This window comes from Malus domestica, chromosome 06, assembly GCF_042453785.1.
Source record: "Malus domestica chromosome 06, GDT2T_hap1".
In the NCBI taxonomy this organism is placed as follows: Eukaryota; Viridiplantae; Streptophyta; class Magnoliopsida; order Rosales; family Rosaceae; genus Malus; species Malus domestica.
The window spans coordinates 28,989,877-29,013,999 of record NC_091666.1 but is presented as its reverse complement, the minus strand read 5'-3'; the positions used below and the strand labels follow the sequence as shown (position 1 = coordinate 29,013,999).

General features: G+C 39.9%; 5 protein-coding genes across 8 annotated transcripts; 2 read left to right on the top strand and 3 right to left on the bottom strand.

Moving 5' to 3' along the window:
- Positions 1–372: 372 nt before the first annotated feature.
- Positions 373–4,193, bottom strand: LOC103437637 (probable UDP-N-acetylglucosamine--peptide N-acetylglucosaminyltransferase SPINDLY). Its single transcript, XM_008376126.4, has 10 exons — positions 3,624–4,193; positions 3,417–3,509; positions 3,217–3,318; positions 2,947–3,114; positions 2,768–2,856; positions 2,546–2,667; positions 2,200–2,381; positions 1,591–1,878; positions 1,082–1,229; positions 373–958 (listed from the first exon to the last, which is right to left on the bottom strand). The coding sequence occupies exons 1-10, from the start codon at positions 4,011–4,013 to the stop codon at positions 585–587; spliced, it is 1,956 nt and encodes a 651-aa protein (XP_008374348.3). The 5' UTR covers positions 4,014–4,193; the 3' UTR covers positions 373–584.
- Positions 4,194–6,162: 1,969 nt separating this feature from the next.
- Positions 6,163–10,239, bottom strand: LOC103437636 (MA3 DOMAIN-CONTAINING TRANSLATION REGULATORY FACTOR 1). 2 transcript variants are annotated; one of them, XM_008376125.4, is made up of 4 exons: positions 9,890–10,239; positions 9,097–9,333; positions 8,348–8,442; positions 6,163–8,233 (listed from the first exon to the last, which is right to left on the bottom strand). In XM_008376125.4, the coding sequence occupies exons 2-4, from the start codon at positions 9,314–9,316 to the stop codon at positions 6,434–6,436; spliced, it is 2,115 nt and encodes a 704-aa protein (XP_008374347.1). In that variant the 5' UTR covers positions 9,317–9,333; positions 9,890–10,239; the 3' UTR covers positions 6,163–6,433. The 2 variants fall into 2 exon arrangements, with proteins under 2 accessions (XP_008374347.1, XP_017188435.1); XM_017332946.3 differs by having other exon boundaries at positions 9,650–10,222.
- Positions 10,240–13,484: 3,245 nt separating this feature from the next.
- Positions 13,485–17,164, bottom strand: LOC103437635 (pentatricopeptide repeat-containing protein At5g50280, chloroplastic). Of its 3 annotated transcripts, none has more exons than XR_529716.4 (3): positions 16,202–17,164; positions 14,222–15,751; positions 13,485–14,059 (listed from the first exon to the last, which is right to left on the bottom strand). XR_529716.4 is itself a non-coding variant. In XM_008376124.4 (2 exons), the coding sequence occupies exons 1-2, from the start codon at positions 17,056–17,058 to the stop codon at positions 14,446–14,448; spliced, it is 2,163 nt and encodes a 720-aa protein (XP_008374346.3). In that variant the 5' UTR covers positions 17,059–17,164; the 3' UTR covers positions 14,090–14,445. The 3 variants fall into 3 exon arrangements, 1 of the variants encoding a protein (XP_008374346.3); XR_529715.4 differs by having other exon boundaries at positions 13,485–14,028; XM_008376124.4 differs by lacking the exon at positions 13,485–14,059 and having other exon boundaries at positions 14,090–15,751.
- Positions 17,165–20,347: 3,183 nt separating this feature from the next.
- LOC139197212 (protein ALP1-like) lies at positions 20,348–22,266 on the top strand. Its single transcript, XM_070824101.1, has 4 exons — positions 20,348–20,403; positions 20,728–21,239; positions 21,334–21,559; positions 21,655–22,266. The coding sequence occupies exons 2-4, from the start codon at positions 20,730–20,732 to the stop codon at positions 22,110–22,112; spliced, it is 1,194 nt and encodes a 397-aa protein (XP_070680202.1). The 5' UTR covers positions 20,348–20,403; positions 20,728–20,729; the 3' UTR covers positions 22,113–22,266.
- Positions 22,267–22,346: 80 nt separating this feature from the next.
- On the top strand, positions 22,347–23,757 carry LOC139197213 (uncharacterized). Its single transcript, XM_070824102.1, has 2 exons — positions 22,347–22,669; positions 22,767–23,757. Exons 1-2 carry the CDS (start codon positions 22,571–22,573, stop codon positions 23,301–23,303), a joined length of 636 nt encoding a protein of 211 aa, XP_070680203.1. The 5' UTR covers positions 22,347–22,570; the 3' UTR covers positions 23,304–23,757.
- Positions 23,758–24,123: the final 366 nt, after the last annotated feature.

The window sequence follows — 24,123 nt, the reverse complement described above, 5'->3', positions numbered from 1 at the left end:
GCTAAGCATCAAGACAAATGATAGTTTAAATACGATGATTAATAATTCAAAACATACATGCATAATATCATAAGCAAATTAAAAAGAAACTACATATTCTTGCTAGTACCCATTTCTTGTATGCACTTTGTTATTTGTGTCAAACACCCCCACCTTCGTCACTTAGTATTACGGTCTAGTGGTATTCCTCTTCACTTGTAAGTGAGAGGTTTTGGGTTCGATTCTCGCCAAATACGAGTTTGAACCACTTCATGTCAGCCTATCGTATTGAACTTTGCCCGCATGATCATGTTGCCCATATTGTGCGTGTCAAACACTAATCGGAGAGGCAACACAATCTCAACAAAATGAAAGAAAGAAACTAACAATGCATTAGACAAGAATTTTCTGCACTGAAAAATTGACTTATGATACAAAACTGAGATACAACGGAGCGTCGGACCGGAAGATAAGCTCTACCCTCTAAATACAGAGGAAGGCTTCTCCTCGTTTTCTCGTAACTTCGCAAGTTAATACGGTTTTACAATTCTAAATCATGACTGAGGAAACCATACCCACACCTACACTTGCTTACAAAATACAAATTAATCTTGAAGAAGACTAGAGGACAGGCCTGCACATGAACTTGATGCAGACACCGCTTTAAGCATGTTGGACTTGGCAGCATCCAGCAACGGGTCTGCCCGGAGGGCTTTGTCAAAGCAGAATTTGGCTTCCTCCCACTGACCCTCGGCAACAAATACGAGACCCAAGTTGTTAAATGCGGGAGCATAGCCTGGCTGGAGCTCTAGAGACTTTGTAAACATTGCTTTGGCACGTTCGTAGTGCTTCTGCTGGCGGTAGAGATTTCCAAGGTTGGAGAATATAGTGTGGGCGTGTTTAGTTGTTGCCAATGCTAAAGCCCGCTTGTAAACTTCTTCAGATTGCGATGGCTCATCTGATAGTTGCAGTGAGATACCTGGTGATGCATGTATTTGTTAATAGGTGTACACTTCACCAACTTCAGAGAGAGAAAGAGACAGAGAGAGATAACTCAAAAGTATTAAAAACATACGAAAATGGGTCTTAAGATTGGACACACCTAGATTTGACCATGCATAGCTGCACTCTTTAAAACGGGCAACTGCAGCTTTGAGGTACTTTTGCGAGTCTTTGAATTGCCGAGTACATAAGCTATGGAGACCAAGCTGGTGCCATTGCACAGCATCATCTGGATCCTCTGCTACTGCCTACATAAAAATGACTTGCCTAAGTTGAAGTGCATTGTGAAGAACATGAATACGATTCTCCAAATAACATACAGAAAAATGAAGAGTGACATAAGACATAGGAAACTGAAAGATCCGAACTTTCGGCAAGCCTTCTAAGCTCCATTATACATGATAACAAAGGCTCTTGTTTACTGCATAGTCAGATTGTGCACATGTGAACCGACTGGTTGTGCAAAGATGTATGATATTAGAAGGAACAACTGTACGTGCCATATACAAGGAGTTGCTTTGTCATGTCGTCCATTATGACATATGAAGCTCCTTTTGTCATGCCATTTAAGTGAAATAAATGGCATCTTAATTACTCTTTTGTGATTACCTGCTTTAAACTATAATCAGCATGCTCTTCTACCTCCATTAAGGTATTCTGTTCAGCTTCAAATGCTGATGCGATCTCATGTTGGGCTTTGTGCACCATCGCAAGGCCTGCCCACGCTATAGGAAGTTCAACCGAGACAGAATCTCCATCTCTTATAATTGAAGCCATTTCATTTCCTGCCCAGGAAATTTGGTCACTAGGGTCTTGAAACCTTTCTGCATCCTTGATTCGGTGTACTGCAACAGCATATCGAGTAGACATACAACAATTGACCTCCAGTTTTGCCGCCTGAGGAGCATGCAATGATAAGAGAAAACAGCTCAAACTTGTCTGTGATTAAGGATGGAGTAGGAGCCATACTGGTAAAAGAAGCATGAAAACTTTGTCCTTTACAATATCAAATGACCAGTACGCAACACAAGCATGAGTAATGAGAGTATGCATAATAAGTTCTTCTTTTGTTTTTCTAAAGAGAATGAAAAACATGCGAAGAAAAAGTTCTTGCATCATCATTTTCCACAAAATGAAAATAAAAACAAAGAAAAAAAACACCAATGAACAACCTCAAGAAATAAGCAATAAATGATTATAGCAATAAGCCACAAGCACCTTCTCCAAGCACTTGCTGGAATTTCTATGATCACCGGTCATATAATATGCATTAGCAAGATTAGCCCACACGTGTGCTGCTTTAGGATCCTCTTTTAGCGATGCAAACAAACACTCCTTCGCAACATTGACAGCAGAAGTGTGATCTGCAGAAGCACCTTCACCAGCATTTGCCCCAGCACCTGAGAATTAAACCAAAAGCTATGTTCATGCAGGTTCTCCAACTAGACGTATTATAACAGCTTTCTTGCAAAATTTCACCAATATTCACTACGATCTCAAAAAAGTTACATAATACGTATTGTTAAAAAGAAAATCGCTAGAGTCAAACTCATCAAAAGCATACCTGCAACAACCGAACCATATCTACATAAAAGGAGGGCAGCGTAATTAATTAAGGCCGCAGGATGATTTTGATCTTTGAGTATCAACTCCTGAAAACATTTTTCTGAAAGTTCCAAATTTCCACTGAAGAAAGACCATTTGCAAAGATTTCGAGTTACAAAGGGATACATGAGGTCATAACATTGAAGAGGGCATTATTGTATCTACACATATAGGCTCTTACTTTTGAAGGTAAGCAATCCCAAGGTTTCCAAGACAATCATAGTTGTCGGGGGCAACAGCTAACAGAGATGATAAAACTGCAATTGCACTCTAGAAAGTAATAACAGTCATATCAGAGTACGTGAGGGTACGGAAAAGAAAGAGCGACCATAACCAACAATGGAATCAACAGACTTGTACCTGCAGACGACCAGTCTTAAGTAGTATCAAGCCGAGGGTATTCCACACAGCTGCTTGTCTTACATCTGATTGCATTGATTCCTTTAGTTTGGAATTAATTACATCAAGCTCTTGAGGTTCAAGTTCTTTGTCGAAACTACCATCCCCCAAAGTTTCTAGCATAAGGCACTTGACAATTGATAAAACAAATACCAGCTGGATCAGCAAAGTTCATAACTACGTAAAAAAACCAACCTAAAGCCACAATTTACCAAAAGACTAGTCCTCTACCTGCGCATGATGAATTTGAACTAGTGAAAGGAGCTCGCGCCTGTCGATCTCTGCATCAGGGCGGAGCAAAATCTCTTCTGCCTTCTCATATGCCAAAACTGCCTAAAACCCGGAACTCATTAGAACGCGAAAACATCCATAGTAACATACTAGCCGTGTAATCAAACCAAAGAGTCAATATACAAGTATACAAATCCCACCTTTGAAGGCTGCCCCAATCTCTGATACATCAAACCCAGTATAAAATGAGCATGGGCATTTTTGGGCATCCGCCTCGCCACATGAACCAAACCCTACAACCACCAAAACCCGACAACCGTTTCAAAATTTCAGTCAAAATTTCAATCAAATTTTCAAATTACAAGAAGCAATGAATTAACACAACCGCCATTGAAATGGGTTCTCACAGTTTTGAGGCTGCTGACTTTTTCTTCACGAGACGACGAAATTCCTTGACCAGGAAGATACCCATCGGCAGCATCAGCTCCATCATCCATTGCACAGTCCACCTTGCAATTCCTCGACCTGCTTTTTCCCAGCTTGCTCAATCGTTTGCCTTCGGCTTCGATGCTTTCGTTGACTGCTGATTGCCCGTCGGAGGATTTCGGGTAAGGGGGAAGAAGAGAGAAGACTGGGGAGGTGTGGTGGTGCTGACACGTGGAGGGAGCTGCGCCGTCTGTTTCGGGAGGGTCGGAGTTGAGATTGGCGGAGAAAGCGGCGGGTTTCGGTGGCTGTGGCGGCGGCTTTGAGCTCTTTGCGGCTGGGTATGGCTGCTGAGGCTCGTTTTGTTCGGACATTTTTGTGCTCTCGGCCTTTCAGTAATGGAGGAGGAGAAATTGAAGACTTTTTGTTTAGACCATTTTCCTGAGCTTTTCGTTTCTTTCGGTTGATTTTCCTTGGCAACCAAACAGAGAGTAACAACTAGGAAGTGACCATTTACCCGACGAAGAAAGAAATAAAAAAACAAAAGGAAGGGAGTCGAGACCACCGAAACGGTGCGTAGCCTTCCTTTTTTTCTTGTTTTTGGATTTTTTTAATTAAAGGATAATGCTAAACCCCTTTAAAAAAGACTTAATTATTAGAAAAACTAATAAAAATGATTTAAAAACTTTGAATTTTAACGATAAGGACAATATAAAAGGTAAAGTGAATAGTATCATGATTGACTTTTTAGTATAAAAATATGGTTTTTCATTAAAGTAAACAATACCGAAAGTTTTTTGTTAAAATTTCCTTAATTATTTCTATAATTTTTTTTTCTGAACTTAAAATGGTATGGATAACATTTAGGACCAACATTAAGCGTATTTTACTGAATTTTTGTCTACTGAAACAGTCCCCACTTACTAGAGGTTAGAGAGAACAATCTCTCTTTGACAATCCGAAACTATCATTCATGCATTGTCATATATATAATTCTAAGTACATATAAATTTTTCTCATAACTTACTTTATCTTTCGCAGAGGTGTTTTTTTTTTGGCCACTCAAATGCCCCAATGAAAATAGAGACATAAAAACATCTCCAAATGAGATGTCAAAATGTCTACATAAGTTATAACAGTAATAAAAGATTACAATAATATTCTCCAACCAAAATATCATTTCTTATATGGCGATGACATGAATTGACAGCAAACCCAGAAATCAACCTCACGATCTCAATCTAAAACCCAAATGGAGAATGTAAGCCTCCATTTTGCACCGTAGTTCAAAACAAGAGCTCTCAATCCTCGTTGCAATCCCGAAAAGGAAAATCCATGGAGTCCATCACCACACCTGCAAACGGAGTCCACTCGTGTTTCTCCTTCCCTTCTCCTCCCGTTCCACAGATCCTTGGAATCAGCCGATTCTAAAATACTGAGGGCTGGTTTAGTATTATTGTGCTTTGAAAAAAAACTGCTCCTGTTGTGTTGTGAGAATAAGCTCATTTTTTGTGCTTCATATTTTCAGCTTTTTTTCATCTAAAACTGTGAAAATAAGTTGTTCTTAAGTATTTACCAAACACATTTTTGAGTTTAATTTTTTTTATACCCATTTTTTATATAAACACTTCAGTACCAAACTAGTACTGAAACCCAAATCGTTCCTCCAATCATCAATTAAAAGGTACCCAACAAAGGCAACTAAGGAAGAGAACTACATCAGATGGCCGAGATGGGGTTTACCAGTCGGCTATGGAAGTATGAAAAAATGGATTCGCAAGAGCAGTCCCTTCGATTCGAATTCAGAAAAGAGAAAAAAATCAGGAGAAGTCCTTAAAGAAGGGGCCAGGTTAATATGAATTTCTTTTTATCAATTATTTATATGTAATTTAAAATATAAAAGGTCGTACCCAGTGCACAAGGCTTCCGCTTTATGCAGGGTCTGGGAGAGGTGAATGTCGGCTAGCCTTACCCCATTTATGGAGAGGCTGCTCCCAAGTCTCGAACCCGAGACCTACCGCTCATGGACGAAGGCACTTGCCATCGCACCAAGTGCGACCTCTTATGTAATTTAAAATATATAATAAAAAATTTGATAAAAAATAGTTTAATAAAATAACAGTTAATTTGACATATTAGATGGAAAACAAAATTTTAAAAGATGTCAAAATACCACGTAGGCTGTTAAATTCAAATTTTATGTTTAAAATCTAACATCTCTTTTAAAAGATGGTCTAAGACATCAGTCGAACTAAACACTCTTCTTCGACTAAAAAAAAACTAAACGCTCTTCCAAAAACCCTAGTAGAAGAATGTGGCTAATCCGTGGGATGTTCCGACCACAGAACAAATCGGTGAATGAGATGCATTGGTATTTGCCGGCCAGCCGAAGGAGACTGTCAAAATCCGGCAGTCCGACGCACCGGTGTATAGAATACGCGGTTACATTGCAGAATTCCGATCACAACTCAGAAGGCAGTCAATGTAAACAAAAAGCAGCAGCTTTATACATGGGCAGTAGGATCGCTATAATCTCCTCGACTAAATTAACCATTAATAACACAAAATAAACATCTGAGAACAAATCTAAATATCATCCCAATACCCACATCCGCCTTTCAAAAGAGTTGCAGAAAAAACACGAATTTAAACAGTACACAGAGAGAGGGAGGGAGAGAGGGAGAGAGGGAGAGAGGGGGAGAAGGAGAGAGCTCATGGCCAACAACATTACATGAGAGAGAAGCAACCAAAAAACATGTGTTCCTTCTCAAGAAGCTGCAGAGCCTGGGTTGGGTTAGTGCGAGCCATCCGCAGCAGGTGATCCGAAGGCAGGGAGGAGCCACCCCTTCTCCTGCGCCTGATCCACGTAGAAGCTGAACTTCTCCCTCGCGTTTGGAATGTCAAGAGCCAGATCATCTAGCCCGTCCTTGACTCGGGTGAAGCCTTTAGTCATCTGGTTGATTGTGATCAGTCCTTCGCTGAAGCACTCCTGAAGCAGGTCTAGCATCCTGTCGTTCTTCTTTTCCATGGCCATGACCAGTGCCTTCTTCACCACCTCATGGTTGAAGAAGGGCATCCCTAGATCCCGAATGCACTGGCAGGCTTCGCTCAGAACACCCCCACTCTCAAACTCCTCTAGCAGCTTTGCTATCTTGTCCTTTGCATCCTCCACAGCCCAGCCAGTCCCGCCTCCCCAACATCTCAGAAGCCTCTCGCCAGCATGACGAGCAGAAGTCAGGGATTGAGCCGATCGAACAGTCTCACTTCCACTGCTATTTGGTGGCAACTTGTTGCCAATTTCTTCCAAATTCAGAGGAGCTAAAACATCATCAATTACAGCCCTTGCCAGGAAAAGAGCAAGCTCGTTTGAAGCATCCAAAATGTCCAATTCTGTATCCTCTGCAGATTCCAGAAGCAAGACAAAGCCATTAACTATGTCCTCGGTTGAAAAGATCTCAATGTGAAGGGCAGAAAGCAAAACAGATGCCATTTCCTTTTCACGGTTCTTGCGATCCATTGCAAGGGTGATCAGCTTCTTCAAGAATAGTGGATTATATTGAGGTACCCCAAGATCTTCAAGGCTCCGGATCAGTTCTGGGATATCATCTGAGAGAAAATATTCATGGATTATGGGCACAATCTCTTTCTTGTACCGCCTCACTTTTTCATCTTCAACTTGTGCATCACCATCTTCATTCGATGATTTCAAAAAGGAAGCATCAAGCCAACCTCCATTTGTCGCCTCGAGTACCAGGGACTGGAACGAGCTGACTGCTGACGGAATGTCAAGAGCAAGGTCGTCAAGGCTCTCTACCAATCGAGAAAAGCCCTTTACCATTTGACTAGAACTAATCAGGCCTTCTTCAGCTGCTTCCTTTAACAGCTTAATTACTAGCGGTTCAGCTGTTTGAACCTCCATGGCAAGAACCAAAGCCCTCTTCACAACCTCATGATGGAAGAATGGAACACCTAACTCCCTTATGCACCTACAAGCCTCAGAAGTGTCTCCACTTTCCGCGTATTCCCTCAGTAGACCAGCAATTTTTTTCTTCACCTCTTCAACAGTAATGTGGGTGCTACCACCCCACCTCCTTTCCACAAGTTCTGCATGGTGTGGAGCTGAAAGATAACTCTTCTCAGCAGTCTGGATTACTTGAACGCCCTTTGAAGATTCTGGGAGTGCCTTCTTTGCCCTGGTGCAGAAGGCCGGGGGAAGGATGTCATCAACCACTGCACGAGCAAGAAACAAAGCGAGGATGTCTACTGCATCCGGTATGTCCACTGCAAGGTCATCAGCAGATTCAAGAAGGATGAAAAATCCATCTTTAATCTGGGGAGGACTAATGACATCAGCATACAAAGATGAAAGCAAAACCGAAGCCATTTCTTTCTCCTTATCATGCCTATCCAAGGCAATGGAAACAAGTCGCTTAATGAAGTAAGAATGATATTGACTTGAGCCTAGTTCTTTGAGGTCAGATGCTGCCACTGCCACATCACCAGTGCTGAAGTATTCCTCGATGATGGAAACGACAGCTTTCTTGTATTCATCCAAGGGATCTGTGACTGTTGACTCAACAAGTTGATATGGTTCCTGATGAAACCAGAGTACTTAGATTAGAAATCAGAATTTTCAATCTACCTTATCAGAGCACAGAGAGTAATAAATGTAGGAAATATATATACACTAAACTTGAAAATTTATTACCTCGCCACTGTCATAGTTAGGGTCATTGCGATCAAGAGTGGCTTCGCCATCAGTGTCAAGCAGTTTTCCCCACGTGCCCTTACCACCGCCTCCCTCTGTTGCCATAAGACAAAGACGAGAAATCAGTCCCACCAACAAAATACCAGAAATAGCTAATTTTAATAACCACCTACAATATCATTGATTCAGCACAACCGAACAACATCAAATCAAAAGTTAAAACTCACAGAGCTATAAAGAAAAAGAACTTTAAAACTGTCCAAATCTAAGTACTACCTTGGTTTGAATTAATCAGTCACGAATTTTACTCACTTCAATCACACCCTATCAACAGCTAAGTTAAGCTACACACTTAGTAGCTTAATAGAAGAACAACAATTCAAAATCATGCATGAGATGCATATTTTTGCATGGTGTAACTAAGTTTCACTGCACCATCATGGTTCATGACTTCAGCTACTACAGCAATCTCGACGATAATATGCATGAGATGTACACCGTTATAGAAGGTAAAGTCCTGGTTCGTGTAAAACTAGAGTAGCAATAATTTACTTAAAGGTTAAAAATTCAATTGATATATGCAAACAAATTCTTATAAGGCCAACAATAATATAACAAGAGTCGCAGAGATAGCAAAGCACAAGGGCGAGTGGACAACTAGAGATATTAATAAAACCATAAACATCATTACGTAGTGGTAAGCTAAAACAAAATCAAACCAAATCACAAAGTGCCGGATGGGGACTTACCCTTCTTTACTCGCACGAACTTCCCTGAGTGTGACCGGCGTACATGCCTCGCAGCTATCCCAGCTGTTGGTGCCTTCCCACCAGCAGGGGCTTTTACATGGTGTTCAGACAGAAAAGATGTAGGGGATTTCGGTGATGACGACAAAACCTCCACATTCTGGCTGGCAATTTTTAACATCTCCCTCTGCTCATTCGTCAGAAATCCCTCACTCGAGGCCATTTACCCAGCCAAAAGTCCTACATGAATATTAATATTTAGTAAAAATGCAGATTATTCGATCTTCGGAATTACTTTCAAATTGATCATTCTAGCTTCCACTGTTCTTCCATTAACTAAAACCGAAAACCCAAGTGAAAACAAATTCACCTACAGGAAAGGATTTTCATTTACCTAAGCAATATTAAACTAATCAAATATCAAAAACGAATTTACCTAAGCAAATATTTAACAAATCAAATATTGAAAACGGATTAAGCAAGCATTAACTACACATAAAAATTATAGCTAAACACTGTTTGCCTACAAAAAAAGGGAAGCAAATTGAAGAAATACACAAGAAAAATGCAGCATCAGACACGGTAAAGCACAGATTTCACTTTTCCGAGCCCCAAACAATGTGAAAACCAAACACCAAATGCATCATCTTCCTTTCCTTTTCCCGTATTTTCTCAGCATCCAAACACCACCGACGTACACAGCAATAAAACAATCCACTCAGTGATGCTGTATGCATACGAAGTCGGAAGAGCGGCGAATCAGTTTCTTCCCGCAAACAAAAAATTCGAAAATAACCTGTACGTATACGAAGTCGGAAGGGCGGCAAATCTATTTCTTCTGTGCTTGGCCCGGATCTCGAGCCAAGAACAGGAGAAGCAATCGGATATCCAAATCTCAGAGCTCCGGAGTCCCACTGGAAGAGCCGAAAAGCCCGAAACGGCGGGAGAGAAGTGCTAGACCGGAAACGAAACGACGACAATCTGATGGATCGGCGGGTCGGGGTTGGTCCGGGTTTATCAGAAAGCGGCGGAGGTGGATCCGAATCTGTGAGTGAGTGTCGGAGACTCAATCGGTTAGAGATTTGTAGAGAGAGAAAGTGAGCAGAGAGAGAGAGGAAATGGATGAGATTGAAAGTGTAGGGAAGCGGAGGGTTTTATAGGGAGGCTACGGTTTCGAGGACACGTCATCACTGTTGGGGGGGGGAGGGTTTTGGGTGTATATGCAATAGGGCGGTCCACGTGGCCTTCCCGCTAAAGCCAGCATGAACTGTTTTGGCCCTATCTTTTGCTTCCACTCGACTCCGGTCTAACCCGGTTTAGGGTTTCGGTTTGGGATATCGCGCGGAATTTACGCTTCTGCCCTGTTTTTTGTCATTTTGTCCTAATGAGGTTTATCTTTGTTCCCAAGGAATTTGTTTTATGAAAAAATTGTCTTAATCTGACGCATTAAATTTTGTTTTGTGTTTAAGTAAATAGTTAAACCATTTACTCGTACAAAGTCTTTAACCATTTAGGAGTCAATTACTGTGAACTTTTGGAATGGTTAGGTCTTTAACTCGACATTGATAGAATAGTTATTTTTGGAGATGATTTGTATACTATTTTCGTCTTTTGATTCTCTTTTTGATTTGTTAAATCCAGAGCATGAACAAACATAAATGTGGAGGACGAGGAAAAGAGTGGAAACTTGAGAAACTTTACACAAATTAGGCAATCTAACACGTTTTAGTAAGCAAATTTTGGCGGCACTTCACACAAGCTGCTTCAATAGAGCACTTCGCACTGTGCTGGTGGCTATCACTTTGCTAGCACACACTTCGCACACGTAGCTTTAGTTGAGCACTTTGCACCGTATTGGTAGTTGCCACTTTGTCGAAGGTAAGCCTGATCATTTAAAACAATTCCTTGTATCTAGTGAAAGTTGTCACTAGTTTGTTGGAGGACATTTCTGCTTTCTGTAGTTTGATTGGATGACTCATGAGTTCTTTTGGTGTAGCTTGTCATGGTCCAATAGAGGGTCATCACTTGGCTCACAATCCATGGCCAAAATGGGTCATGGGCTGTTAATTTAGAGCAACTCCATCCCTACAGATTGTCCCACCAATTGAGTGATTGAATCCTACAACCCTTCCAAAATCTGCTCCAAGCCAAGCTAATTGCCCAATCTATTGAGTGGGCCCATCTCTCATGGATCAAGCAATCGAGTGAGATTTGGCATGAAGCCTTGCTTGAAGTGATCTAACGTCAGGTAAAGTTAGCCTATTGTCAGCCATGTTATATTTTTTTTTTTATGTCAAGTGCGTGGTCTTCACGTGCAAGTGGGGAGAGTGAGCTGACCAAAAAGTGTCAGTAGGACCTACACTCAGGTGCACTCAATTTTTGTTCCAACGTGGGTTGTTGGATTTCTTATATCTAACGGTCCATATTGATCTGCTTTTTTTTTAATCTGAAAAAAAAAATTGAAAAAGGTTCATCCCACTTGGCACAACCTATGATGTTGGATTGCAAAAAATTATAATCCAACGGTCTATATCATTCATTTGAATAACATTAATAAATTATTAAAAAAACACAGAAAAATGGAAAAAAAAAGGGAGCTTTACTTGTAGAGACACAAATATATATCATATTTCACATAACTTCACACCTTTTAAAACATTACAAAAAGGACAAAAAACCCAATAACAAAAAACCAAGCCCAACCCAAAAAGAAACGAATCAACTATAACCATTAATAAATGGCCACGTTAGCCACTACATGACAAAAATCATTAAAACCAACCAGTTTCTTTCCCTTTTCCATTCAATACCCGCGTTCCTCTTCCCTAAACCTATCATTTCAAATTTCCTCTCACACAAAAGATACATTCCCAGACAAAAAACCCTAAAATCTCCATAGTTTCATAAACTTTTAAGTTGGATTTCAGTGATTCACAAAGTTTAGCCGGATTTCCAGACAGATCAGTGTTTCAAAGGTTTTCCTACTAGTCAAAATCGTCTTTTTGAATGATTATAATTCAAACTCTGTAACAAACGAATGCATTATCAAGTGTTTTTGCACTTGATTTTGCAAAAGAAAACTATAAAAAAACGCATGCATTATCAAGTGTTTTTTGCACTTGATTTTACCAAAAAATTCAATGTTCCAGTTCGTGAAAAACCAATTTCAGTGTTTTAGATGTTTCAGGCTTTTTTAGTTTATATGTATACTGATTGTCAAACATCTGAATAAGAAAATGAATATGTGTCTAAATTTTGTGAGTAAAAACATTAACCATCTATCTTCGATGCTACACTTTGAACTGATGCTACACTTTGAACTAATGTTGCACTTTGTTAATTAATTTTGGTTTTACTTTCTGTTTGTAAATTGGTTTTGCATAATTATGCATCTACGTTGTACAAATGCTGCACTTTGTAAATTAATTCTGATTCTACATTCTGTTTGTTAATTGATTCTTAAACATCTGAAAAAGAAAATGAATATGCATTTAAATGTTGTGAGCAAAAACATTAACCATCTAGCTTCGATGCTGCACTTTGAACTGATGTTTCACTTTGAACTGATGCTGTACTTTGAACTGATGCTACACTTTGTACTGATGCTGCACTTTGTAAATTAATTATGGTTCTACTCTCTATTTGTAAATTGGTTATGCACAATTATGCATCTACATTGTGCATTAGCAACCAACTTTGCATCTACCTTTTTTGCAAAGTGATGCTGCATCTACTTATGTAGTTTGATTGGCTAACTCATGAGTTCTTTTGGTGCAGCTTGTCATGGTCCAATAAAGGGTCATCACTTGGCTCGCAATCCATGGCCAAAGTGGGTCATGGGCTGTTAATTTAGAGCAACTCCACCCCTGCAAATTGCCCCACCTATTGAGTGATTGAATCCTACAACCCTTCCAAAATCTACTCCAGCCTAATCCAATTGCCTCATCTATTAAGTGGGCCCATCTCCCACAGATCAAGCAGTCGAGCGAGATTGGCATGAAGCCTTGCTTGAAGCAATCTGACGTCAGGTAAAGTCAGCCTATTGTCAGCCATGTTATAATTTTTTTTACGTCAGGTGCGTGGTCTTCACGCACAAGTGGGGAAAGTGAGCTGACCAAAAAGTGTTAGTGGCACCTGCACTCAGGCGCACTCAGTTTCTGTTCCAATGTGGGTCGTTGGATTTCTTAGATCCGACGGTCCATATTGATCTGCTTTTTTAAATTCAGAAAAAATAAAAAATCATAAAAAAGGTTCATCCCACGTGGCACAACCTGGGATTTTGGATTGCAAAAAATTGTAATCCAAGGGTCTGTATCATTCATTTCAAAAACATTAAAAAATGATTTAAAAAACACAGACAAATGGAAAAACAAAAAAGAAAATTAAGAAAATTCGAAATTAAACATAATATTTTATTATTAATGAAAAAAATAATTTTTTGAAGTCAATTGCCCGAGCAATTCATTTGCAGAGTAGAGCTACCCTCGGATGATTACTGTTCACTAAGACAATAATCGCCAATTGTCCAATAGCCCGAGCAATTATCGCCCTAAGAGTAAAGTTGCTCTTAGGGCCGGTCAGCCCAGTTCGTTGGGTTTGCACTCTGGCCGGGCCCCACCCAATGGTGACCCATATTAGGTGATGATTCTTCAGCATCAAGGCATACAAAAAGATATTGCAACTGGATTTTGGAACAAATGCCGACTCTGTGGATAGAGTTTGGATATTTTTTTTTGACTCTGTGGATAGAGTTTGGATATTATCCTCTTGAAGACTGAAAAGGCCGCCGGCTTCAACAGCCAACCCGAGCAAAGAAGTGGACCTGGGAAGGGAAACCATCCGGAACTTGTGCACCAGGAAGAACAACAAATCTGTAAGCCGACTATTCCTCAACGGTTTTCAGTCAGCTCACTCCTGAGCCTTGCAGCCGAAGTTCTAAAACATGCAAAAGCAAAGAGGCTCATAACTACAGGATAATACAAGAACAAGAAATCCATGAGAGCTGAATGAGATGTATGCTCAAATAACAACATTTTCTCAGTACAAATAGATTGTAGACTAGTACAGGGGACTGGGGAAGCAAAAGAACTTTTTCCCCTTACATCGACATATGAACAGATATGCTTACCTAGTTGTATCAACGGAGACTGGCCTGCATCAGCTGCAGCCAATCTTCTTGTTTCGTGAAGGATCACGCAGATCTTGTAGAGAATTTCACCCTAACAACTTCGGTGTGGAGGTGCTTTTTTCAAATTTCCAACTGAGGCAGTCCAGACACGAAACAACTACTATCTCATAACCTTTCTGAAAGTTTTGAAAGAAATGCAGAAAGTGATAAGCTGAAGATTGATATCACTCTGAGTTATCAGTTCTGACATAACGCTTGTTCTTGTTCTTCCAGAACTCATCTTTCTTTCCCTTCTTTTTAACTTTCAACAAACCCATTTTGCTATTAATTATACCAAGTATAGCATTCTTGTCCTTTTTGTTCTTCCGTGCAGCCTTCACATCCAAAATTGACCTAAGCTTCTCATAAGACCTGGCATCTGGCACTTGTCCATTTTTTACCATTTGCTTGTGGTAGAAAAATGCTCGTCTGAAATCACGAACACGAACATAGGCATAAATCATGGTCGAGTAAGTTACAGAATCAGGTTTTAACTTGAGAGCTGCCATCTCTTTCAACAGCTGTGGTAACTTTGAGTGTTGCCCTCCCCGTGCATACGCATTCATCAGCATATTATATGTCATCACAGTTGGCTGCAAGCCTACATTACCAAATTCGGAAATCACATCTCTTGCTTCCACATAGTGCCCTTGTTTGGCAAATCCATCGAGAAGAGTGTTGTATGTCACCTTAGTCCCCACAATCTTCTCTTTGATCATCAGTTTCCAAATTTTCATCAACATCTGCGCGTCACCAGCACGCCTAAATGCATCCAGTAAAGCAGTATAGGTTTCTATGGAGGGCTTTAGTCCTTCTTTTTGCATGTTTTCGAATGCAATGTAAGCCTTCTCATGCCAGCCGCTGACTGAAAACGCGTGAATAAGAGCTGTATAAGAATGTGATGTTGGACGAATACCAACCTTCTTCATCCTCAAAAAAGCATCCGCAGCCATATCACTCATCTTCTTCTGCCTCCCATATGCACTGATAAGACAAGTATAGGATTTGACATTTGGCTTTAGTCCCATATCCTGCATTTCGACCAGCAGCTTCTCAACAATCTCCGGCTCCATTTTTCTGCTGTATGCACTCATTAGAACATTGAAGGTGGCAGCTGTTGGTTTAATCCCTTTTGATTTCATCTCGGCAAAGAGACCTTCAGCTTCTTCAACTTGGTTTGAATTACAGAAGGCATCCATTAAAGTGTTATACACAATGGCGTTTGATGAGACCCCTTTCTTCTCCATTTCTACTTGAATGATAAGGGCTTCTCTCTTCAACCCCTCATCACAGAATGATTTTATAAGAGCACCCAAAACTTCTTGACTCCATCTGACACCTTTCCTGTTCATTCTCTCGAAGAACTGCCATGAATCTTTTGCACTACGTCCAACTTTTCTCATGACAGTAATCATGATTGAACATGTCACATGATCCGGAAGGGTATTATTTGCTTCCATAGTCTCATACACCTTCCAAGCGTCATCGTACCTGAAAAAAAGTCAGTAAATATTATCAAATGAATTCTAGCAAGTTACTTTATCTTTTGCAAGCATCAACAACAACTTTCCCAAAATTTTTGTTCTTTCAACTAATAATCAAACAACTTGGATTAAGAACATAATGCAAATAGCACGAAGGCATTGCCTCGGGTCCACTGAAACATGCATAAAATCCCAACAATTCAAACTTCCAGTAACTCATCATATAACACCCTACTCAGACAACTACCAACAAAAGTTCTATGTGCATCGATATTGTCAAAAATGCTTCTACAATATGTTGGTACATTGTGAGATCAGTACATTTTCGATGATATATCAATAGTCCGTTCTTCTCATAGCCAGACTACAATTAATAATATCACTACAAATTGACCGAAAAGCGAAATCTAAACTTCCAAACGGCAAAATAAAACACAATTATCAAAGCATTTCATACCTCTTGGAGCACATTAAGCCCGAAATTGCAGCATTATACACATGAACATCCCAGAACTCCTTCTTGGCCGGTAAATTCCTAAACAAAATCATCAACTTATCCCCCATTCCAGCTCTCCCCAGCATCGGAAACAAAACCGAACACGCCCGAGGCGTAACAAGAGACGGCTCCTGCAAACCCATCCACTCAAAGAAATACAAGCAACCCACCAATAACCCCTCCTCACCCATCACCTCCAATATTTTCACACACTCTTTCTCCCCAACCCTTCCTTCGAAACCCCCCAAAGCCTCTCCCAACGTCAAATTCTGCGGCAAAGTCCTTGCCTTTTGCAGAATCTCTTGGACAATTCCCTCAGGCGATGCATTTGAACCAAATTTGATTGGACCAACTTGTTTCTGTTCTCCGAGCAGTTTTTTGACGCCGGTTTCGGGTTCCGATTCGTCTGCGAGGTGGGTACCGTCAGCCAAACGCCAAGCGGAGCGGCGGTTCTTTTGGAGAGAGAACTTGCCTTCGCGCTCAGGGTCTTGGGTTGAAGTGCGGGACTTGAAGAATCTGAGAATTGGGTCATCTGGGTCCTCCTCCTCTTCTTCATCTTCTTCGAGTGCTGGTGGCTCTTCTGTTTCTTCTTCAGTTTCGTCTTCGTCTTCTTCCTCTTGGTTTTGAAGAAAGGGGAGGAAAATGGGGGCGGAGGAGAGAGAGGAGGGAGTGGGCGGAGCTGAGTAGAGAGAGAAGAGTCTGAGGTTTTTGGAGAATACGAAGAGGCAGGGTTTTGGGAAGTGGTGGTTTGGTGGAGGGTGGCTGCGGGAGGAGGGAAGTGACGGAGGACGAGAGAGTTGGTGGCGGATGAGAGCCATGGTTTGGCGCCTTTTGGATAAGCTGCTGCTAGCTTTTGCTACTAGCAACAGCACTATCTCCTGGGAAATGAGGGATTAGACGGTGCGTTTTGCGGTTTGGGGCAATCTCAGAAGGAGTATGGGTTGACGTGTAATTTGGGCTTTAGAAGTCAAAATCCCAAATTTGCATGATGTGTGGGCTTTAAAGAATTTAGGAATTTATTTACACCAAATAGTGTAATTAGGACACTCATCACCCCTATTTTTACCCAAAATTTTCAATTTTACCGTACTACGATCTAGTGGTATTCCTGATCTTAAGTTTGATTTTTGCGAAAAGCGGATTTGAACCACATTTTAAAATTTTGTTCCACCCAAAAACGTACCTTGTTTGTTGAAAAAATAAAAAGTACTTTATTTGAAGTGCTAATAACCATTCTTTTTGAGTAAAAATTCTAACCAAGTTTTAACAAATTGAATTAAACGATGAAATTTATTTCAGAACTGTAACCGGAAGCCCCCATCCCTTCATGTGTTTCTCTTTCCGTCACCGACCATTTCCGTCAAGTTTCTGTCAACGAAAACATTAACGGTTATCCTTCACTCAAATTTTTTACGGAACAATGCTTGGTTATTAAAAAATGAGTAAGAACTCCTACTCAAAACTCTTAGGGCGTGTTTGTTTGACCTTCTTAGGGGGGACTGGACTAGACTACACTAATTGGTATTGTAGTCTGATGTTTGGTAGGGGCAAGGATTACGTTTAATGAGATTAGATCCGACTCGCACGGATTAAACCCTTCGCTAGCAGTTCTTAGCGAACCACCCCAAAAACGTCCGGATTCGTAAGACCTCCTCCCTCACGTCGTCCTCCTCATCTCTGCGTCATGCTCGCCGTCAGCTGCATCCTGGTCGCCCTCATCTGCATCCTGCTCCTCATCTGTTCCTCTTGTCGTCCGCTCCCTCGTCTTCACGTAACAGATCTGCTCCGAGAGTTCTCCAAGGACAGCATTCGCCTCGTCAAGCGCTGCCACAAGCCCGATCGCAAAGGTAATTCAGCATTCGGGTCGGATCTGTGTTTTCTCACAAGTTATATTCTTTGATATGCATGTGTAATTGATGAGATTTGATGGTTGATTGTCGTGTAGAATTCTCCAAGGTCGCGCTCCGGACAGCGATCGGGTTCGTCGTGATGGGTTTCGTCGGGTTCTTCGTCAAGCTGATCTTCATCCCCATCAACAATATCATCGTTGGATCTGTTTAGGTATTTATTGGATCTAATCAAATCCATTGATTGAAAATTATTGATGGAAATTGTGGAGATTTGATTGGTTTGCTTGATCGATGTATGATTTGATTAGGTTGTTTATTAGTTGGAATTCGGATTAATTTGATTTTGGTAATTGTTGTTTGTTTAATTTTATAAACGAATCAAAAGTTTCAATGAGGAATGTAGTGGTTGAGTTGCATATGTATACACACACACAGATGTTTGGTTTTTCTTCTATGCCAATATAGTTGAAATGGTTCTTTAATGTTGAGATTTTTATCAACTTTATGTTTAGATGTGTGCATCGCTCTTGGTTTTGAGTGTTTCATTCGGATTACGTTAATGGTTTGGAACGGATAGTCTGCATCGTGATATTTGGTAGAAATGGATGTGGTGAATCTGGTGATATGATCTAAATAGGGAGATCTTCTTGAGGCACGATTGATTAGTTTGAGTTCTGGTTTTACTCTGTTGCTCTATTATTCTGCTTTATGTGTCTTAGGAAATTGATACCGAATCAAGGACGTTTAACAGAATATTGATTCATAAAATTGGTCCAAAGATCTTGTATCTTGAATTTATTCGATTCGTATGTAATAATATAAGATTACGGTGTCATTTGTGTACTGTGTGTGCAAGGTGTATACAGTGTGTGTTTGTGTACTGTGTATGCAGTGTGTATGTATGCAGGGTGTATGCAGGGTGTATGCAGTGTGTGTATGTATGTATGCACTGTGTGTGTATTGCAGGGTGTGTGTGTAGTGTATGCAGTGTGTGTGTGTAGTGTATGTAGTGTGTGTGTGTGTGTGTGTGTAGTGTATGTACTGTGTGTATGTATGTACTGTGTTTGCAGTGTGTATGTATGCAGTGTGTATGTGTAGTGTATGTAGTGTGTGTGTAGTGTATGCAGTGTATGTAGTGTGTGTATGTATGTACTGTGTTTGCAGTGTGTATGTATGCAGGGTGTATGCAGTGTGTGTGTACTTGCAGGGTGTGTGTGTAGTGTATGCAGTGTGTGTGTGTAGTGTATGTAGTGTGTGTGTGTAGTGTACTGTGTTTGCAGTGTGTATGTATGCAGTGTGTGTGTAGTGTATGTATGCAGGGTGTAGTGTATGAAGTGTATGTAGTGTGTGTAGTGTACTGTGTTTGCAGTGTGTATGTATGCAGTGTGTGTGTGTAGTGTATGTAGTGAGTGTGAGTGAGTGTGAGTGTGAGTGTGTGTGCAGTGTGTGTGTGTGCAGTGTGTAAGCAGTGTGTGTGTGTGCAGTGTGTGTGTGAATAAGTGTGTATGTGTGTAGTGTATGCAGTGTATGTAGTGTGTGTAGTGTACTGTGTTTGCAGTGTGTGTGTGTAGTGTATGTAGTGAGTGTGAGTGAGTGTGAGTGTGAGTGTGAGTGTGTATGCAGTGTGTGTGTGTGCAGTGTGTAAGCAGTGTGTGTGTGCAGTGTGTGTGTGAATGAGTGTGTATGCATTGTGTGTGTGTGCAGTGTGTGTGTACTGTGTGTGCAAGGTGTATGCAGTGTGTGTGTTTGTGTACTGTGTATGCAGTGTGTATGTATGCAGGGTGTGTATGTATGTATGCACTGTGTGTGTACTTGCAGGGTGTGTGTGTAGTGTATGCAGTGTGTGTGTGTAGTGTATGTAGTGTGTGTGTGTTTGTGTACTGTGTGTGCAAGGTGTATACAGTGTGTGTGTTTGTGTACTGTGTATGCAGTGTGTATGTATGCAGGGTGTATGCAGGGTGTATGCAGTGTGTGTATGTATGTATGCATTGTGTGTGTACTTGCAGGGTGTGTGTGTAGTGTATGTAGTGTGTGTGTGTAGTGTATGTGAGTGTGTGTATGTATGTACTGTGTTTGCAGTGTGTATGTATGCAGTGTGTGTGTGTAGTGTATGTAGTGTGTGTGTAGTGTATGCAGTGTATGTAGTGTGTGTATGTATGTACTGTGTTTGCAGTGTGTATGTATGCAGTGTGTATACAATGTGAATGTTTTGTATTGTGTGGGGTTGATGCTGAATTGCAATTTGTTGTGGTTGTTGGTTGCAGAGAAGAGGAGCATAAACGGAAGGCTAAGGCTAAGGCTACTGCATTACAGGTGTCCTTTAATTTCCCTTTTCACATGCAATGCCTAGCAATGATAGCAATCCTCATACTAGTGTTCTTAGACACATGTTTATAGATGTATAAGAGTAGAACATTTTGAATATGATGCCTCGGGTTAATGAAAACTTTTTTTTTTCAACGCCACCTGTATATTTGTTGCCTCGGGTTAATGAAAAGTTTTTTTTTTTCAACGCCACCTGTATATTTGTTGCCTCGGGTTAATGAAAACTTTTTTTTTTCAACGCCACCTGTATATTTGTTGCCTCGGGTTAATGATTTAGTTAATTTGTTTATTGTTTTTTTTTTGTTTGGATAGATATGGATCGAAGGAAGCTTTTATTGATCTTATTGTTAGAGATGTCTTATTTGGAGACAATTTGTATTTGTACGATTCTTGTGGTGATGATGCTACGTGGCAAACAGAGACATGTTGAACGACCCACATTGACTAACCGTTCACTTATTAGACGAGAGATTAGTTTGTGTTATCTGAATGGTATAATAGGGAATACTGATACTGAATGTGTTAACGAATTGAGAATGGATAGAATGACTTTTGGCATATTATGCGACTTACTTCGTCAAGATGGGAGGGTAAAAACTGATGGTTTGGTGTCTGTAGAGGAACAGGTGTGTATGACTTTACAAATATTAGCACATCATACTAAGAATCGTAGTGTTGGCGGTAGATTTTATAGGTCGGGAGAGACTATAAGTAGGTATTTCAATAGCGTATTGCAAGGAATTTTGCGATTACAATGTACCCTACTAAAAGTCCCCCAGCCTGTGCCTATTGATTCTACAGATGCTAGGTGGCGATGTTTTAAGGTATGATGAGAAATTTTTTTCATTTTCCCTAAGCTTTAACTCTTCATTCCCTTTGTATAAATTAACAAAAAGTTTATTATTTTTGGTTTTTAAGAATTGCTTGGGAGCATTGGATGGAACACACATTGATGTGCATGTACCTGAAATTGACAAACCAAGATACCGAACAAGAAAGGGTCGAGTCGCAACTAATGTGTTAGGTGTGTGTTCAGGAGATATGCAGTTCATATATGTGTTTCCGGGGTGGGAGGGTTCCGCATCAGACTCTAGAGTGCTACATGATGCGATTAGTAGGCCTAATGGTTTTAAGGTACCAGCGGGTAAGACTATTACTTAGTCTCAACTTTGTAAGTTAGGTTTAGTTCTGTTTGTCAACTACAAAACACTAATAAGGTCTGTTTTTTTTTTTCATTAGGTTGTTATTACCTTGTAGATGGTGGTTATACAAATGGTGAAGGATTCCTTGCACCCTATAGAGGAATACCTTATCATTTATCTGAATGGGAGGGACGAACACCTTCTAATAAGGAAGAATATTTTAACATGAAGCATTCTAAGGCAATGAATGTAATTGAACGCTGTTTTGGCTTGCTAAAAGGAAGGTGGTCGATACTAAGGAGTCCATCTTTCTATCCGATAAGGACACAAGGTCGAATAATTACCGCTTGTTGCCTACTACACAATCTTATTAGGCAAGAGATGTCAGTAGATCAAATGGAGAATTTGCCAATAATAGAAGATGAACAAAATACAGAAGAAGGTGAATATGTTGGTAGTGTTCAAACATCGGACCAGTGGACTGCAATGAGGAATGATATGGCTCAGGAAATGTATAATGAGTGGAGAGCAATTAGGAACCAGCAACCGAACTAGCTATATGTTTTAATGATAACATTTTATTTTAGTATTCCTTTTTATCATGCATTTGTTAGATATTAGCACAATGATTGGATGGTATGCAAATTAATTGGATATTATGCAAGTTGATTGGATATTATGCAAGTTGATTGGATATTATGCAAATTGATTATTTGTATGGTATTTTCCTTCATTAAAATATTTTTTGTTTAGGTATGGATAACGATAATATTTTGAATGCTACTCAAGAGCCAAAAGGAAGAAGGCGTAAATGGGAAGCATTTGAGGAAGAAGTATTACTAGGAGTTCTTGAGGATTTTGTTGCTCGGAAGCAACGGTGTGACACCGGTGCTTTCAAACAAGGTACTTTGGTTGAAATAGCAAAAGCTGTCAATGTTTTATGTCCTCATTCAAATATAAAGGCAAATCCACATATTGAGTCCAAGTTGAAGAAATGGAAAAAAACATATAGTATGGTCGTTGACATGATAAACACAAGTGGATTTGTATGGAATGATGTCAAAAAGTGCGTTGAAGTTGACAGTGATGACGCATGGCAAACTTATGTGCAGGTTCATATCCTATTTTATTTATGCATTAGTTATATTCTTGCTCCTATATTTGTTACGCATGCTAAATTTTAGTTTTGCTATGTTGATATAATCTTAGAGAAATAAAGAAGCCGATGGATGGAGAAGCAAACCTTTTCCACTGTTTGATAGATTTGCATATATATTTGGAAAAGATCGGGCTACGGGTAATGTAGCCGAAACCCCTGCTCAAATGGTGGAGGAACAAAGTCATGATCATGTTGGTGAAAGTGATATTGGAGGTGAAAATTTTGTTTCTTCAATGAACCAACAAAGCCAACAAAGCACCCCATCTGAAAATAGCCAAAGAAAGAGGAAAAGAGCTGTGGGAAGTTCAAGTGATGGAACCGAGGCAATTATCAGTGGACTGAAAGATTTTTATGTTGAAAGTGGGAAGAGGATGCAAATGGTAACTGAAGCTTTAGTTCAAGGTACTGCAGATCATACTGACATAGCTAATGAACTTGAAGCAATGGGTCTCTCTCCTATGGATCAAATTGATGCATTGTCTCTTATTTTGGATAAACCAAAAAATGTGGGAGTGTTCAGGGCAATCAAACCGGAACTCAAGAAAGTGTTCGTCCAAAGGCTTTTAAGCGACAACGCAAGCGGATGAGGATTTTGGCTAATGTTAACATGGATGTATTTTATTAACGTTAACATGGATGTATTTTATTAATCATACAATCTTATGTTATGACTTATAACTTAGCTTTGCACTAGTATTTTGGCTTATGTTAACTAGCCATTTTGTAAATTATAGAGATCTATTTTGGCTAATGTTAACTAATGTTAACTAGGATTTTCTAAATTATGGAGATCTTATGTACTTGTATTTGTTGAAGTTGCATGTATTGGCCACTATTATGGCGCGTTTACTAATCCGTAATCAAATTGAGAGGAATCGGATTGAGGAGGAATTTGATTGAGGAGGAATTGAAATGAGGTGGAATCAGAATCAGATTCTTGTTGAAATTGTTTACTAAAACTGTCTGGAATCGGAATACAATTCCATAAAGCTGTTTACTAATTCAGCAGAATCGGAATATAAACCAGTATGATTACTAAAATGCCCTTGTCCCAAATCAAATATTTTATATACTTTTTTTTAATATTTTTTTATATAGTATATAATAGTAACAAACTGATTTTGCATTGAGTAACAAACTGATTCTGCATGAAGTAACAAATTGATTCTGCATTGAGTAACAAACTGATTCTGCATGAAGTAACAAACTGATTATGCATTGAGTAACAAACTGATTCTGCATGTATTTAGGAGTTACTTTAGATCGATTGAATTTACTCTAGGTCGACTGATAAATAAAATGGGTCGACTGATAAATAGAATGGGTCGATAAATAGAATGGGTCGACTGATAAATAGAATGGGTCGACTGATAAAGGCAACAGTCAGCCCTTTTACACAGAATTAGT

Bases quoted from the DNA above. Each gene is read 5' to 3' on its own strand.
- LOC103437637 (XM_008376126.4), bottom strand. From the start codon at position 4,013: ATGTCCGAACAAAACGAGCCTCAGCAGCCATACCCAGCCGCAAAGAGC. The intron at 2,668-2,767 runs GTAAGAGCCTAT...GTCTTTCTTCAG, and splicing joins GGGATTGCTTACCTTCAAAA to TGGAAATTTGGAACTTTCAG. The intron at 1,879-2,199 runs GTGCTTGTGGCT...CATGCTCCTCAG, and splicing joins CCAGCAAGTGCTTGGAGAAG to GCGGCAAAACTGGAGGTCAA.
- LOC103437636 (XM_008376125.4), bottom strand. From the start codon at position 9,316: ATGGCCTCGAGTGAGGGATTTCTGACGAATGAGCAGAGGGAGATGTTA. The intron at 8,443-9,096 runs GTAAGTCCCCAT...TTATGGCAACAG, and splicing joins GTTCGTGCGAGTAAAGAAGG to AGGGAGGCGGTGGTAAGGGC. The intron at 8,234-8,347 runs GTAATAAATTTT...TGGTTTCATCAG, and splicing joins CTAACTATGACAGTGGCGAG to GAACCATATCAACTTGTTGA.
- LOC103437635 (XM_008376124.4), bottom strand. From the start codon at position 17,058: ATGGCTCTCATCCGCCACCAACTCTCTCGTCCTCCGTCACTTCCCTCC. The intron at 15,752-16,201 runs GTATGAAATGCT...ACTTTTTTTCAG, and splicing joins GGCTTAATGTGCTCCAAGAG to GTACGATGACGCTTGGAAGG.
- LOC139197212 (XM_070824101.1), top strand. From the start codon at position 20,730: ATGGATCGAAGGAAGCTTTTATTGATCTTATTGTTAGAGATGTCTTAT. The intron at 21,240-21,333 runs GTATGATGAGAA...TTGGTTTTTAAG, and splicing joins CTAGGTGGCGATGTTTTAAG to AATTGCTTGGGAGCATTGGA. The intron at 21,560-21,654 runs GTAAGACTATTA...TTTTTTCATTAG, and splicing joins TGGTTTTAAGGTACCAGCGG to GTTGTTATTACCTTGTAGAT.
- LOC139197213 (XM_070824102.1), top strand. From the start codon at position 22,571: ATGGTCGTTGACATGATAAACACAAGTGGATTTGTATGGAATGATGTC. The intron at 22,670-22,766 runs GTTCATATCCTA...ATATAATCTTAG, and splicing joins CATGGCAAACTTATGTGCAG to AGAAATAAAGAAGCCGATGG.